Source organism: Zonotrichia albicollis, chromosome 6 (genome assembly GCF_047830755.1).
Source record: "Zonotrichia albicollis isolate bZonAlb1 chromosome 6, bZonAlb1.hap1, whole genome shotgun sequence".
Taxonomy (NCBI): domain Eukaryota; kingdom Metazoa; phylum Chordata; class Aves; order Passeriformes; family Passerellidae; genus Zonotrichia; species Zonotrichia albicollis.
Window position 1 is genome coordinate 29937669 of NC_133824.1, and position 15407 is coordinate 29953075.

Genomic DNA, 15407 nt, shown 5'->3' on the forward strand with positions numbered 1-15407 from the left:
CCGGAGCAGGGCTTTTTTACTGTAATTGTAAGCTGCTAGATCAAGTTCAAGAACTTATTGCACAACTACTGAGGTACCTGTTGAAATGGAGGCCTGGTCTCGATTGATGTTTGTAATAAAGCCATAACCAGAGTTAATAATAGGAGTAACCAACTGAATGGATAATCTCAGTGAGTATTACATGAATCAGTTTCACAGCGGCATTTTTTTTCTGTTCCTTTCTATTCAGTCTTCTTTTTGGTTTCATCAGCTCATGTGACCCAAGCCTGCTCATGCTCTTGCTGAGTTCATTGTTACCAAACACGTATATAAACCTAATTTCCCTCAGGTTACCTGTTTTGTATTCTCTAATCCAGAAGACTAATTCATTTTTCTTTCCTTTTTTTCAAGTCTTTGGTGGCCATCATGGAATGTAGCATATATTGTACTATATACAATTTTATTCTATTGTATTAATGATAAATAGTGTGGAGACAAAAAGTCTTCTCTGTGCCTTGATAGCAGCGTAAGCTGCCACTAAAAAGGACACTAAAAAGTGCTGTTTACAATCAAGGAGATCCTTACTTGCTCTGCACACCTCCTTACAGCTGTGGGAATAATTGCATCTCTTCTGCTAGGTATCAATGGGTTGTATGTAGGTGTACATGCATCTTCTTGCAGCCATGCTGGCTTCTGTGTGTTTCTGTGTGCAAGAGCAGAAAACTGTTCTGCTGGTCAAAGGTATTGTGTGTGATGCTCCTTCATGGCTTCATTTAGATTCTTGGTGTAGTCTTAAAGCAGAAGAGTTCTCTGAGTCAAAGAAACTCAGAGCCAGGGCTTCAGCAAGGACACCAGAAGCCTCATAGAGGCATTAGGAAGTTGAACTGATTTACTGACTGAGAGACTGGTGAAAGTAAAGAACCTTAGGTAAATGGTATGCTCATCTCTGTCTCAAAAGGAAAGGTGAGATCAGCTACTGTGCTCTAATACTGTACCAGTGCTGGTGGCATTGCATCTCCTGTCCTTCCTTGAGGAGGTATGAACTTTAAGGACTGTGATGTGGTCCTAGTAGGCTTCATTATCATCTTGTTTAGTGGGGGCTTCTCGTTAATGACTGGTTGAAACAGCTTTCAAAATATTTTAAAATGTCAAAACCAGTTTTAAAACAGGTTTGAAAAGGGTGGAGGCAATGGAAATGAACAAGGCAGAAGCTTAGGTGGAGAAGAGAGGCTGGAATGAGTAGGTGGTGATGGCAGCAATGCAGAACCACACGGTGCTTTGAGAGGACACAGGTCCATGTGGTGATTCAAGATCATTCATTCTTCCTCTGCCATTTTGCTTTCAGAGTTAAAAGGCAGTGGCAGACTTTGCTCAGGAAGTACCTTTCTAGTTTGCTCTCAGAAAACAGATGATTATGAAGTGTGTTCTTTGATTCCTGAATAGGATTTCTGTTTACACATTTCCTTGGGCTGAGCTGAGTAACACCTTCTCACCATTTAAGAAAATGAGCTGAGCATTGCCTTTTCCCAGACTTTATAGTCTCCCACATCTTTTTTGAAATCATTATACCTTGGAATTTTTCATCATCCTTGATAAGGACTATATTTTACTCTATATCCTCCTTACTGTTGCACAGAGGGGTATTGAGTCTAGGACCAAAGTATACTTAGCTTGACACTAACCACATTAACCACAAACTGAATATCAATAAACCTGTGTTGACAGTACTATTACTTGCTATTGGACATTCAAAGAATTCATAAGTAACAGATATTGATAATTAAATTATTCAAGTATTATAACTATTGACAATTCATAACAACAGAAGATTTATAATAAAGGTTTACTCATTATAGGAATTGCTTCAGGATTTTTTGGGGTATTTGTTTGATGGGCTGTTGTGGTTTAGAAATGTACTTCCCAATTTAGTGCTCCCACTAAGACTCTTCCTACAAAGTGCCACTTGCTTCTCCTGCTTGGTGGGCTGTAGAAGAGACTTGGAGTCCAAAAAAGGTAAAGATTACGGGTTGAGATAAGAACAATTTACTGGAAACAGCAATGAGATAAGAAAGGAAGCAGTAACAGCAACTATATTAATGAAGAGAGTCCCTTCCTCCATCTCCAGGCAATAATCTCTGGGTCCTAGCCATACCCCCTCCTGGCTACTGCAAAAATTAAGCCTGCTCTGGCTGGAACAAGAACACAGGGCAAATGTACAGCTTCTCAAGTTTGATATTTTATTATGAAAAATATATTTTTGTTCATTGAATCCCAATAGATTTTTTCCACCTCAGTACCTGTCTTGGTTGTTCCTGTTTCATCAAAAACAGCAGCATCTGCAGTTCATCCAGTTATGTATTATGCCATGTGACTGATATCTGTCATTAGGGACTCATTCTTTCTCTGCCCTCTGAGCAGAGACACGTTTTGTTTTATGCATCTCTCTCTCGTAGCCTCCTTACCAATGGACGTAGATGAACACTGCTGAGGTGACTGGTACAATAAAGGCACAATGCAATAAGGTCTGTGGTACGTCTTGGTCACTGTGGAGGTTTTGAACACCTGGAGTAGTGCCAGGGAAAGCCCTGCCCACAGGCAAGATTCTCAGAGCTTGATGTCCTTCATCAGTGATGCTCTCTGGAGCTCTGGGCAACCTTTTTGCTGAATGGAAGACACTGATTACCTCGTAGATAAGGACCAAGAACCCAGATGTGATTTGCTGTTATGTGGGAGGCCAATGCAAAGTAGAGAGGCTAGATTTGACATGGCTGTGATTGATTGCACTGTTGAGAAGATACATGAGAATGTCCCCATGGGACTATGGCTCCTCTCTTGGGCACTTTCTATGACTGTATCCTCAGCAAGAGACAATAAAGTAGTGCTGCAATAAGAAGCCAGTGAAGGTTAAAAGTAAGATTCACTCCCAAATTTTGGTACTATTGTTTGCATCATATTCTACAGTTAAATTTACAGGAGTCCTCAATATTTTCCTGACAAAAGTGCTCATCTTTTCTTACTTGTTTAGGATCAATCTTGACCAAGAATGCCTTGTCAGAGGCATTTCTGAGTCAAAATAATGATGCTTAAGGAAACAAAAAGTATTAGCTAAACTTTTAGAACAATTTTGTTTCTATTCCCTTATTGAGTAAACACAATTCTTGTGAACACTTTCTGAAGAAAGAAAATTTGTGAGTGTTGGTTTGGTAATTCAGCTCTTTATGGTATTAATTTTGTTCCCGCTCCTGTTTTTGAAATCCAAAGCATTTGTGTGTACTGCTTGCAGCCTGTTTCCAAATCTGTTTCTATGATGTTTTCTTCTGATAATGGTTTCTTTAGATGCTCTTACTACCCTCTGTATCTGCGCTGATGTCTGACCAAGACTTAGTTTTGGCTAGTTTATTTTTAAAAGGAAATGAAAGAACCTACTTAAAAATCTTAGCTAGCAATAGAGCTGAGATTGCACCATCTTATCACCCCAAGCTGGTCTCAGGTGGAACAAAGAAAATCTGACCATTTGGTAATACCTCTTTTCCAAAAATATACACCATTTTGGGTCTTACTGGCTGATTATCTGAGGGTGGGAACAGTGAAAGAGTGGCAATACTTTTAAAAAGTCTGAAAAGGGAATGCCTACAGAAATGCATGATTTGTAGTTCAGCTGTGCATGGCCTTCTCTGCATTACATTGTGTTGCTTTTTGTGTTGTTTCATTTTGATGACTGTATTGTGATGGTACCTGGAGACTCTATGTATGGATTTAGACCTTGTTCCTCTGATACTGTACTTTTTTAGAATGAAAAGGGGGCAACTCTTCCAAGGAACTTACAGTCTTATTTCAAATGTGTCAAAGAAGGAGGTTTGGAGTTGTTTTGGAGACAGCACCCAGCTATCTGGTAATTGATCCCTTGGGCTGGTGTACCATATACAGTTGTCCTATTGCTTCTTTCCCTGATAGTCAACCCTGGCAGGGAAATGGCTTAGCTGTTTTCTGTGACTCTAATTGGCCTGACATGATTATCCTGTTTTCTGCCTTCCAGCAAAACCACGGAAATTGCGTGGCAGCATTTCCATATTACACCTTACAGGTTTACCTGGGCTGGTCCTCATCTCTTGAAGCAGGATGAAATTTAGCTTGTCTGTCACAAGTTTCATACATGTCTGAGTACTAGAACAGTCTGAAGTGAGTTACCTAAAAAATTTATAAAATCTCTCTTGCTAGAGCTAATCCTCTAAGAGCTGGAGCAGTATTCTAATTTTTGCCTCTGATCACACAGAGACACATATCATTATCCTCTTTGTATCAATCATTTGGACATTACAGAACTGATTATTTGACAATATTTTTGTTGCTGTTTAATTAGTAAACTCAAGTCTTTCAGCTCTTTCTCATATGCCAGGCTGCCTAACTCAATCCTCTTCAATTTGGGTATGGTTAGTAGCTGGTAAGAGTTAAAGCATTTTATAGTGGAAAGAGGAAAAGAGTGGAAGAGAATACAACATGGAAGACACTGAGTGAGCATCCACATGTTCTTCTCCAGGGCTAAAAGTGTATGCAAAAGCATCTCAGTGCTAAATCTGATCACCTGCACTGACATTTAACATTGTGTGTTTGGGATCTGGTCCAACATGTAATTAAATTTGTGTTGTTTATATAACTTGCCAGATGCATCCTGCAACATTTTAGTTCTGGGGTATAATTTGTTATTCTTCATGCAATGTCCTTCCTTTGATTGCTTGCTTTCAGAGTCAAATATCTGTCTCCACCTACATTCTTGTCTTAGGCTGTGTTGAGACTGAGACCTCACTGGTTGCTAACCTACTTGGTATTAAATGTGGATCATCAGATTGTGGGACTCTGTTTTTACTCTTATTAAGGGTAAGCAGCCTTGCTAAAGACTGAACTAGCCTTTCAGGTTGGTATAGGTCTGTTATGTTCAGGGAGGATGAAGAACTGAACCTACCACAGCTCTATCTAGATACAAGAGTGTAAGTCATAAGTTTATCACTTTGATACTCTGAAAATAATGAATGTCTTTCTTCTAAACCAGGACTCATAGCTCGTGTGTACAACAAAGAGGTATCCCAGATCACAAATGAACAAATTCTCTAAAACACCCATATATCATTAGTGCATAACTTGCAGTTGCTGAACAAACAGCCTGCTCCTCTGGTACCACTAACTATGCAAAGTTCTTTTTCAAATGTTAAAAATCAATGAAAGAGTTTTCGAAAATAGTGTGTGGGAGACAGCTAAACAAATAGTTTCATTACCAACAAATTATTATCAACAGATGTGTTGCATACATTCTGCATTTTAAAATTACAAATGCAGATGTCTCTTATTATTGTGTGTAATATTAGGATATTTTTAAACATTATTGCAATGTTAAAGTAATTTCTTACCTACTATGGGAGTAAGGGTGTAACAATCAAGTGCATGCTGAAAAACTCGAAGATGTTTCATGTTCAGACAGTATCATAAGACTTGAAAGATAAATCATACATACACTGATTGCACAAATTGCTTTAAGTAACACCTATTCATTGCAGCATGGCTCACCCCACAAGCTAAAAGAAAATGTGGAAGGAGACCCAAGAGATTGGTAGAGAAAGAATAATACAATTACAATTACCTGGGTCACATCCAAGCAGATTTCAAAAGTGGAAAGAATAGTTATCACTGTGTTATTAGTCGGGAAATGCAGATGGAGAAGCAAGATAAATTTAAATGAAATCAATTGCCCAGAGTGATTTAGCAGTCTGTGACAGGGCTGGGAATGGAACCAACCTGCTATGAGACCTTTTCCAGCAGGTTACCCAATTGGTCATGCTGCCTCTCAGCATGTCTGTACGTACAGTACCAAATTGTGTGTTACTATACCCAAATCTGAGCTATAGTGTGAATACACGAAGTTTTAGAGCTGGAGACATTGGAGACAGCTGTAGTTGCCCAGAGAACAAAGGAAATGTCAATTCCCTTGAAAGGACAGCAGATTTGCTCAAAATGGGAGGGTGGAAAGGGTGGATGACAGTGTAGAGAGACTGAGTCCCTGCATTCTTCACGGCATTGCCAGGGTCTCAGCTCATTACCACAGGTTCACAGGGCAACTGTGGAGGGTGCCCCTGCCCACAGCAGGGAGGCTGGAACTAGGTGGTCTTAATATCCCATCCAACCCAGGCCATTCCATGATTCTGTGACAGCTGTGCCCACCCAGGCAGGTCTGGAGACAAAACAAACCCAAAGCAACTGCTGTGCATTAACATTCAATGCCATATTTGTATCTCACTGTGCAACCTTCTGTGACATTGCCACCTTTGCCAGAAATTAGAATTTTCTTCTCTATCAGGGCTCAGAGTTTAAATCACAGTAAGATAAAAGTGCACTGCTATTTTTGCATATTGCTTTTCATGGTGAAGGTATGTGATCACCTGTCGGGTGAGACAGCTCATTACATGGACTGGATTACAGATATGTGGGGGCACCAGACCAGATGGGAAAGGTGGTTAAGAAAGTATTTTACTCTGGAAAAAAAGGTTCTCTTAAAATAGGTTCACTTAAAATTTTCTTCTCCATCACAGAAATCTCTTCATTTACAACCAACAGGGCACATATCAATAATGGGTTTGTTAAGTCAAACTAGCTCTGTGTGCTCTTTTCTTGTCAGTTGCATGTGTTGCAGCAGTTTCTTTGAATCGCCAGTCATGACCTGAGCTCCCACTTTCAGGAGGCAACAAATAGTAACAAATGGTTTTGAATAAAAAACTGTCAGAAAAATTATTGAAACACCTCATTTTTGCAATTTGCTGTATACGTGCAGTGCTATAAAGCTATGCTTTAAGATATTTGTAGTAATTTGTTAGTTACAACATACCTTTTCAAATACAGTTAGCCAAACTGACTGCTACATAAGCCTGTCCTTGCCCACTGCTTCCCCGGAGGTTGTCCGAACCAAAACCATTAAGAACTGCAAAGATCCAGTGTGGAATGAAACATTTTGCTTCAGGATCCAGAGCCAAGTAAAGGTAAGATGCAGAGTGCATTTTTTTTTCTTCTGGTGCAGAGATATCATAGTGTGATCAATATGTACAGCAAAATAAAACCAGAAATAAATATGTGTGAAGGACTACAAGGATGCCGGTAGGGGGATATGGAAAAAAATATAGCAGCAAAATTAAATTTACTTTTCTGATATGTAAAAATTAACCAAGATACTTCATAACCATTCCTATGGTGTTCTATCACTTTTCACTTTTTCTTTTCCTTTTTTAATCATGTCTTTTCACTAATAAATGTGAAAATTTCAGAGTAAATTGAATAGTGTAAAAGATATGTATGAGCTAGGTAGTGAAAGCATCACAGGGCAGTACTTTTTTATTATTCCTTTGTAATGACCAAAAATAAAAAAAAAAAGTCACAACCAACACCTGAAGTTTGCAAAAGAGAGCTTGATGAACTTTTATCATGATGATAAATATTTAAGCTTAAGAAGATTTGCAAGTCCCACTGTCTTCTCCCTCCAAAAGGCAGCATCAACATCAGGGTCTAGGAGTCCACAAAGATCAATGGTAGGCTAAGCAAACAAAGCTTATTTCACACACGGGGCAACAATCTCTGCTTTACAGTTTGCACTATTCATTTCCTAGTGCTGGGACCAGATCAGGACTCTCAAAAGAGGCAAATCAGCTGGTCAGTCCCTTGTCTCGCTCAAGAATTGATAAAATCCTCCAAAGGAGCATTTGGAATAGCTCAATGTGCTCCTACACCACAGGATCTCCAGTGAACAATCCCTCTAGCCTTTGACTGCAGAAGTTGCCCATGATGCATGTTCTCAGGCTTTCTGCCACAGTTAGGTGGTACGGGCCCTGTTTGGTAACTTTCACCTTTCACATCTGCCTATCTGTGGCCTACAGCCAGTGCTTTCCCTGTAAACCTAAAAAATTCCAACTTTCAAAATTCCAGTGAGGCACAATTGCATGAAGCCCTGCAGGGTTTTTAGGGAGGTGAAAGGCAAGGGACAAACATTGCAGCGTGGGAACAAACACCCACTGATCTGCAACTCTTGCACAGGAGCACCTGCTCTTCCTGAAAGATTTTTCAAAACTGCAATACCGCACAGAACAGCTAAAAAAATACCTTGGCCATGGAAGCTGCTTGAACTAGTTCAGAAGTAGTGCTTGGGAAGAGCTTATGTTTAAATTTCAGTAAATTTGCAGCAGGAGACAGGATATGTGGCATTAGCTGGAGTAGTTTTCCGTGTGTGGCAACAGCAGCATGGTGGTGGTGGCTGTGGCTTGAGTGTAGGCTGCAAAATGTATCCTGGGGATCTGGGACAACCAAAGCTTAGCAGTTAAGATAAGGCTCTTGCAGGTTTCTCTGTACGTGCTGCAATTCCTGTGCTCATTATCCTCTGAGCAGAACCAGAGTTTGCTGATCCGGTTGTTTTCTTCTTTCCTGTCTTATGTTTTGCTGAGGTATTCATCTTCCCAAATTATGGTAGCCAGAGCTCAGTAAAACCATATAATACTGACACTGTGGAACAAAAGAGACAGGGCATGGCTTGGGCATGTTTGTGCGGGTTTTTCCCAGGAACAGCAGTGTTTACTGATGGGCATCTGTTTGGATGAATGTCTGACAAACAGCTGGCTAGAAAGGGTTTCCCAGGCTTGTGCTATAGGGACAATTCCCACAGCTCCAGGAGGGTAAGCCTTCCCAGAGCTGGTGGCACACAGCCCTGCCAAGGGCTGTCTCTGTTCATTACCTGGCTCCCAGTGATGCTGCCCTCATATTCTCTGTCAGGAGAGTTAGAAACAGTGAACTGCCCAGACACCCCTGGCTGCTTCCCATACAGCATGCTAGGGGCATGGCCAGAGATCTCCCTTGGCCAGCCAGCACCCTGTGCATGCCTCTCCTGGCCAGCTGGGAGTAGCTGGGACTGCAGATCAGTTGGTCACTCAGAAAATAAGTCAGGCATTTAAGCCACATAAGGATATCCCAGTGCAGTATCACAGCTAGGAAAACTGATCTGGTTTTCAGGGCAAGCCTGCCTTCTATTAACTGCAGACTATTGTTTTTAGGCATATCATCTCCATCACTTTCCATAATGCTTTACAGGCTGTTTATGGCTGGCCTATAAACCAAGGTGCTGTGGCTGACTGTCTCTGCCTCTTGACAGTATGTTTCTATTAGCAGGTGTCATGGACAGGGCTGACCTCAGTGCAATACTTTTATGTAGGTGGCCTTAAAGGTCAACAACGTTTCTGTCTTCTGACAGTAAATTGCAAACTCAAGGTTATTTGCCATCTCTCCCTTGGTAGTTTCTTGCAGGTTTCTTTCAGTGTTATTTGTCTAGTCAATCACTTATTACATTTAGGTATGGACCATTCCATAAATTGTGAGATAAATTGTGACCTTCTAAGACAACAAAGTTCACATGCTCACTCTCTTTTATCCATGTGTTTGTGTGTGAGACCATGAACCTAACTGTGTGTCTTTAATAAACATCAAGCCTCTTAGCAAGTTAAATCTGATGCCTAAGTAAGAATCTGAGATAAGTGCTCCCTGTAATTTGCATGAAAATGAGCTGCTGAATATATTGAAGGAGGCCTGAGTTATTGCCCCACTGAGTTAAGGCTCAGCACCTGGGAGGAATCCCATGTCGAGCTACTAATCAGGCACAGGAGGGGCTGTTACTCTCTCCTCTGCATCCAAACAGGCCAGTAACAGAGCAGGGAGAGTAGGAGATTTATATAGTGGTATTTGTGCAGTTTAACAGAAGCATATTGCTTTCTGTAGATTCCATGGTAATTATATCTGTTTAATAATTTACAGGATAAAATTATGCAACCATGAAGTAATTATATGGTACATTCTTAATATATTTTATTTGCTGCTTATATCCAAGGGTTTTTAATCTACCAAAAACAAAGTCCTGACAACTGGCTGGTTTCCTACAATTCAGGAAAAAGTGGTGACCTCAAACCAAATTGGAGGCCAAACATGGATTTCGATATTCAGTGATTCTACTAGCATTTGTTGTTTAAATTACTCTGCAGGAAAACTAAACAAACTCGACTCAGTGTTAGGTTCAGAATATCTTTCTTCATCTCTGTGTGGATGCAAAGGTTCTGCATGCTCTCTCACTTCTCCCCATGCTTTCTCTGTTTTCCTTAACATGCTGAGCACATCAGCATCATTTTGTGTCTCTGTAAGGTCTCAACATAGGATCCTAATTATGAACCTCTGTTCACAGAATATTCTTGAGATGAAAGTCTATGATGAAAATGCAGTCACTAAAGATGACCTCCTCTTCACTGTTCTCTTTGATGTTGCTAAAATCCAGCTTGGAGAAACAGTTCACTTGACATTTCAGCTAAATCCCAAGGTGAGTGATAAAACTGCCTTGGTCACAGGAAGAAAATACTTTTTTTTGATATTACCTCATGAACAAGTTCTTTTAAAGCAATTGTAGGTAGGAGAGTTTGTTTCCTCTTGGTATGCACTTCATATACCCTGTGAAGAACCTTCCAAACCTCAATCAGTAAAGTGGACAAGGGCATGATCCTGAAGGCTTTTGCTAGCTCATCAAACCACTTAGCAGATGGTTTTTTCTGACACCAGAGTTGCCTTTTTCCCCCCTCTTTCTTGACTCTGTTGCTCCAACAGGTTTTGTTGGAAATACAAAACTTCATCACCATTGCACAAAGTTTCTTTGTTAGAATTTCTTTTCCCAGCACAAGCACTTGTAAGTTTGGGCATCCTCTGGCACAGATGTTGCAGTATCCCTTAAAAACTGATTCCTTGCCCTGTTATTCTTTTGAATATGCCTGAAAAGAATCCAAAGATCGATACTGAGGTGCTAAAACCAGCTGATGGCCAGTTGCTCAAGCAATTTCATTGTTTCAGTGTGCCTGAACTGAAAACATGATGACTTCAACATGGGATGTGGGTATTCAATTTAGATACTTCCATAGATTTGCTATTTCACTGACTTTTCTTACATGGTACATGTAGGTGTTCAGCTGCACAGTGATATTGGCAGGCAGTCTGCCTTAACTTCTCCGGGCACTGGTCAGTGTGTTGTCCATGTTGTAGGAGTCCTTTCGATCAGAAGAATTGCAAATGCCCTCTTCTATTCAGCAGTATCCCTCTTCAGATAACATTACACAGTAAAAAGCCAAGACTCTGGACGGTTTTAAACCAACAGTTACTGCTGCAGGACTGCCTGCCCTTCTACTATGCCTCACCACCAAAAAGAATAGGGCACTTTGGCCTGAGGATTGTTGGTTAACAAAGGAGGGAGAACACTTTCAAAATCACTCTAACTCAAATGCTTTCACTCCTCACACTATATCCTGGTTCAGGAAGGAAATTTGATTTGATTGAAGAACTCTTTCAGGAGCCAGAATAATAATTGACAGCCATAGCTAATGAGAAAGAAAATTAATTCAGATGCTTATAATAAATTATTTTTTTGCAGACGCAGGAGATGCTAGAGGTTGAGTTTACATCGGAGAGCATGTGAGTAACATCCACAGGAAAATGCCCCTTTGGAAGCAGTAAAACATATGCTAGCATTTAGTATTATAAAGTTCAAAATACTCAGCATAGCTGGTGTTGATGAAGTTAGTTGCATATTGGCTAAAACTCTGTATTCCTTATCTACCAAGAATCATCCTAATTATTAATTTATCCTATTACTTGCTGAATGAGGGAGGATAATAAGAATTGCAGTCATCATACTTATTACAACTATTCTTTACCATTACGATTATAAAAAAAGGGAAAACCACTTTTCAGATGTGTCCCTAAATTAAAAATCAGTGACATGTTTGAGATCATGCCGGACAAGACAAACTTCAAGGAAGCTATCATTCTTTGATGTTCATTTAAGGATGTATTTAGGTGTTACTACTTCTGATTGCATTTTTTTTTCTCTTTCAGTCCAGTCCCTCCTGAAAAGCTTGTGACTAATGGTGTATTAGTGGTAATTTTAAACTATTGCTCTTCTGTCTTTGTTTTCATAATAGTGATAGGAATGGTGAATCTGGCAGGCGCCCCAACACCTCACTGCAGGCAGGGCTGAAGGGGAGGGAGATGGGGGTCAAACACAGGTAGCCATTCTGTTGTGCTGCTCCCCGGGGGAGGATGTGTTAGGAAAGAATGTGCACACTCATTTGGGATACTCAGAGACCTGTTCACTGCCACAGGCTGATACCAAGCCTATTGACAAAACCTGAAGTGGTCTTTCACTGACTCACTGCTGCTCTGTCTTTCCTTTGGGAAACTTTTGCGACTCCATCATGGCCATCCTGTTCTCCCCACTTCCACAGGATGATATGGAAGTTGCTTTCTCAGCTGCCCTTAACTCATTACTTAGAGGAGGTAGCACTTGACTGTCCAGCTTCACCAAAGCAGGGAAGCAAGGACATCCCTGTGATTTGGCCAACCCATCAGTTTACCCTCAGGAGGTCTCAGCACACTCCCATTTGCCCCCCTGTCCTGTCCAAAACCACCACACCAATTTTTCTTTCAGCTGAAACCTGTCATAGTTTCAGAGTGACAAAGTCTTTCTCCTATCAGCCTAACAAAGAGAAGGTGGACGGTTTTCCAGACCCCAGGGGCTCAAGTGACCAAAGAGAGATAGCAATGAAGTCACCCAGATATGGCATATACTTTAACCTCTCATTTTTTTATCCCTGCTACAGTCTCGTGAAATTTCCTGCTTGGAAGTCCTAGTGGACAGCAAATGGACAAAAAAAGAACCTTCAGGTTAGAGCTCAAACTAGAAGCAAAACCCCCTTATTTTAGGTTAACTGACTTATCTTGGTTGGTTGGTTGGTTGGTTTGGGGGCTTTTGTTTCTTTGGTTTTGGTTTTTGTTGTTTTTTTTTTCCAATTATTTTTTGGTTTTAGTTTTTTGGGTTTTTTTTTTGTTTGGATTTTTGTCTTTGTGTATGGGGTTTTTGGTTGTTTGTTGTTTGTTTTGTCATTTTCTTATCTGGCAATTTTTATGCTTTGTTCTTACAATTAGAGAACTGGATAGTTAGGAGTGTATATGCAGGTTCACAGATCCAACAGTTATAGTCTGTGCTAACTAACTATAAAAACTGGAATTTGAAATTAAAGGAATGAATCTTATAAATGCTGTAAAGTAGAAGAAAATATATATTTCTATTTCAACTTAGGTTTTATCCAATTTGCCAGTATGTCTGAGTTTTTAAAACATCTACTGCAGCTTTATACGCTTTTTGATGTTTTGTGGTTTGTTTTTGATTTGCTTGTTTGCTTTTCTTCTCTTACTTCTTGTACTGTTCCCTTGCTGGATAAATAGAGTTTGGAAGATTTAAGCATTGTTGAAGGTTCTGAAAGACCATTTAATGTTCCATTTCTGGGATCATAGTCATTAACTTCTTTGTATATTTTTCATGTTTGGATTTTTTTTTTTCAGAAAAAGACTTCTTGTTTTCAGTGAAGGGATCATATGAGAAGAGCCAGACCCTGTCGCTGGGCTCTTTCTGGCAACCTCTGAAGCCCCTGAACTTCCATTACATCAAGTACGGATTGTCAGAGCTGTGCATGGCTCTAGCAGAGAAGAAACCTCACTTCTGCTCGGTATGTCATCATCAGCTTGAGTAAGCACAGTAAACTCATGGTTTTCTACACTTACTGAGGCAAATGGAAAGAGTTTGTATATTTAATAAAGAAGTTTTTTCATGAACTTCAGCTCTGTAACAGCATTGTAACCCCTAAGATATACAAATGTTAGATGTCAACTTGAAAACTGCTGGACAGGGACCCCATTTGAAAAAAGTGAAGTGTTTTTGTATGGTTTATACATTAAATATTTCTCTACATTATTATTTATTTTTCAGTGTACTTCAGGTGAAGACAAAAAAGACTGCCATGCATCCCTCACTATTCCTCTGGATTCACTTCCATTCAGTGAGAAAGTGGCAGTAGCAAAGGTAATTGATACCAACTTCTAGAATAAATGTTAAGCTATAGACCAAAGATCAATGGGCATGAGTTAATTAGATCAGTGTAAGAAGGCAGGGATTTAGATATGTAACTGTCAGTGCCCTTAGCTTCCTAACAATTCCTAACACCATGGACCTCTACATTTTCATATGAACCTAGCAGAACAAAAAAATTACACCCAAACACATGTCAAAGGGATTTCTGTGCCCACCTCAGGGACTAATGCAGATCACAGCAAATGCAAATGATGAGGCAGGATGGAGCACACTGGCAGAGCTGGTGGTGTTGGTTTTTACTGTGTACTGCTCTCTTTATCTTTAGTATAAAACAATATAAGGAAAATAAAGTGGACTTGGAGAAATTTTAAGATTTTGATGGATTTTCTGATTATTATGGCTTTCTGGCTCAATGTAGCTTTTAGAAAAAGAAAAGGGCTTCAGAGCTGATGGTAAAGAAAGAACGTAAAATGATCTCCAGTGTTTATATTGTGTTTTGGGTTTTTTTTCCTAGGATGAGACAATCAATTTACATCTGAAGTCAAATGACTGGTAAGCAATTCTATCCTAGGGTTTTGTGATTGTGAAAAAAAAGCTTTTTTGCCTCCTAGCCTATTTCTGTAACTGAGGGAAAGTATTTAGTCAATGATTATATTTCCTTATTCGCCTATGTTCATTACCTATGTCCAGAAGGTGGTTAACTGTGCTAGGTGAAATTTCCTGTTATGCTGCTATACAGAAGTTCAGTTTAGATGGGGAGAATAATATTTTCTGGTTGCAACATATGTAGAGCTATATATTTAGAAAAAGTTATCTTTCCTTTCCTTACTTGTAAAAAATACAAAGTATTTCTATTTATAAAATCTGGCAGTTCTGAGGCAAGAAATCCTAAATATTCCAATATTTATATTATCCATGTATCGATTGCAGTATTTATCTTAGACACTTTCTGAAAAGCAGTGTAGAAATAAGGAATATTTCTTTCTGTAAGATTTTGCTACGTTGGAGTTCATCAGCCTTTTCTCTACCTTATCTATACCATCTGTGATGTGCTTTTCTGGGGCCACAATAGCAGCTTTTCTAAGACTCGTAATAAAGTTGCAACTCGTAAGCAAGTATCCAGATATTAATTCTAAGTGATTGTGCACACCCTGTTTAACCCTGGACTTTGCTTCAGGTCCAGAAACTTAGATGTTCGCTTAGAGTTCGATCTATGTACAGAGGAGAAAAACTTCCTACTGAAAAGGAAGAAGTTTGTGGCTTCTGCTCTGAAAAAAGCACTACATTTAGAACAAGACCTAGAAGATCATGAGGTATGGGGAGCACCCCAGGGACGGTAACATGCTATGTAACAGGAAAATGTTATGCTCATTGCCTTTTGCATATTGTTCCTTAACTAGCCCTGATACATTCACTACACTATGTAAAGCATTGAGGAATGCTTTTCTACATTTTC

The 15407-nt window shown here is 39.7% G+C and overlaps 1 protein-coding gene across 1 annotated transcript in view; it reads left to right on the plus strand.

Moving 5' to 3' along the window:
- The window catches only part of LOC102072868 (cytosolic phospholipase A2 epsilon), a 26896-nt gene continuing 11489 nt past the window's right edge, over positions 1-15407 (plus strand). Inside the window, exons 1-10 of the mRNA XM_026794113.2 lie at positions 1-170; positions 6865-7001; positions 10229-10360; positions 11456-11496; positions 11920-11962; positions 12684-12747; positions 13426-13589; positions 13850-13942; positions 14466-14503; positions 15129-15264. Coding sequence (XP_026649914.1) covers positions 158-170; positions 6865-7001; positions 10229-10360; positions 11456-11496; positions 11920-11962; positions 12684-12747; positions 13426-13589; positions 13850-13942; positions 14466-14503; positions 15129-15264 — 861 coding nt within the window. The 5' untranslated portion in view covers positions 1-157. The remainder of the gene's footprint in view (positions 171-6864; positions 7002-10228; positions 10361-11455; positions 11497-11919; positions 11963-12683; positions 12748-13425; positions 13590-13849; positions 13943-14465; positions 14504-15128; positions 15265-15407) is intronic.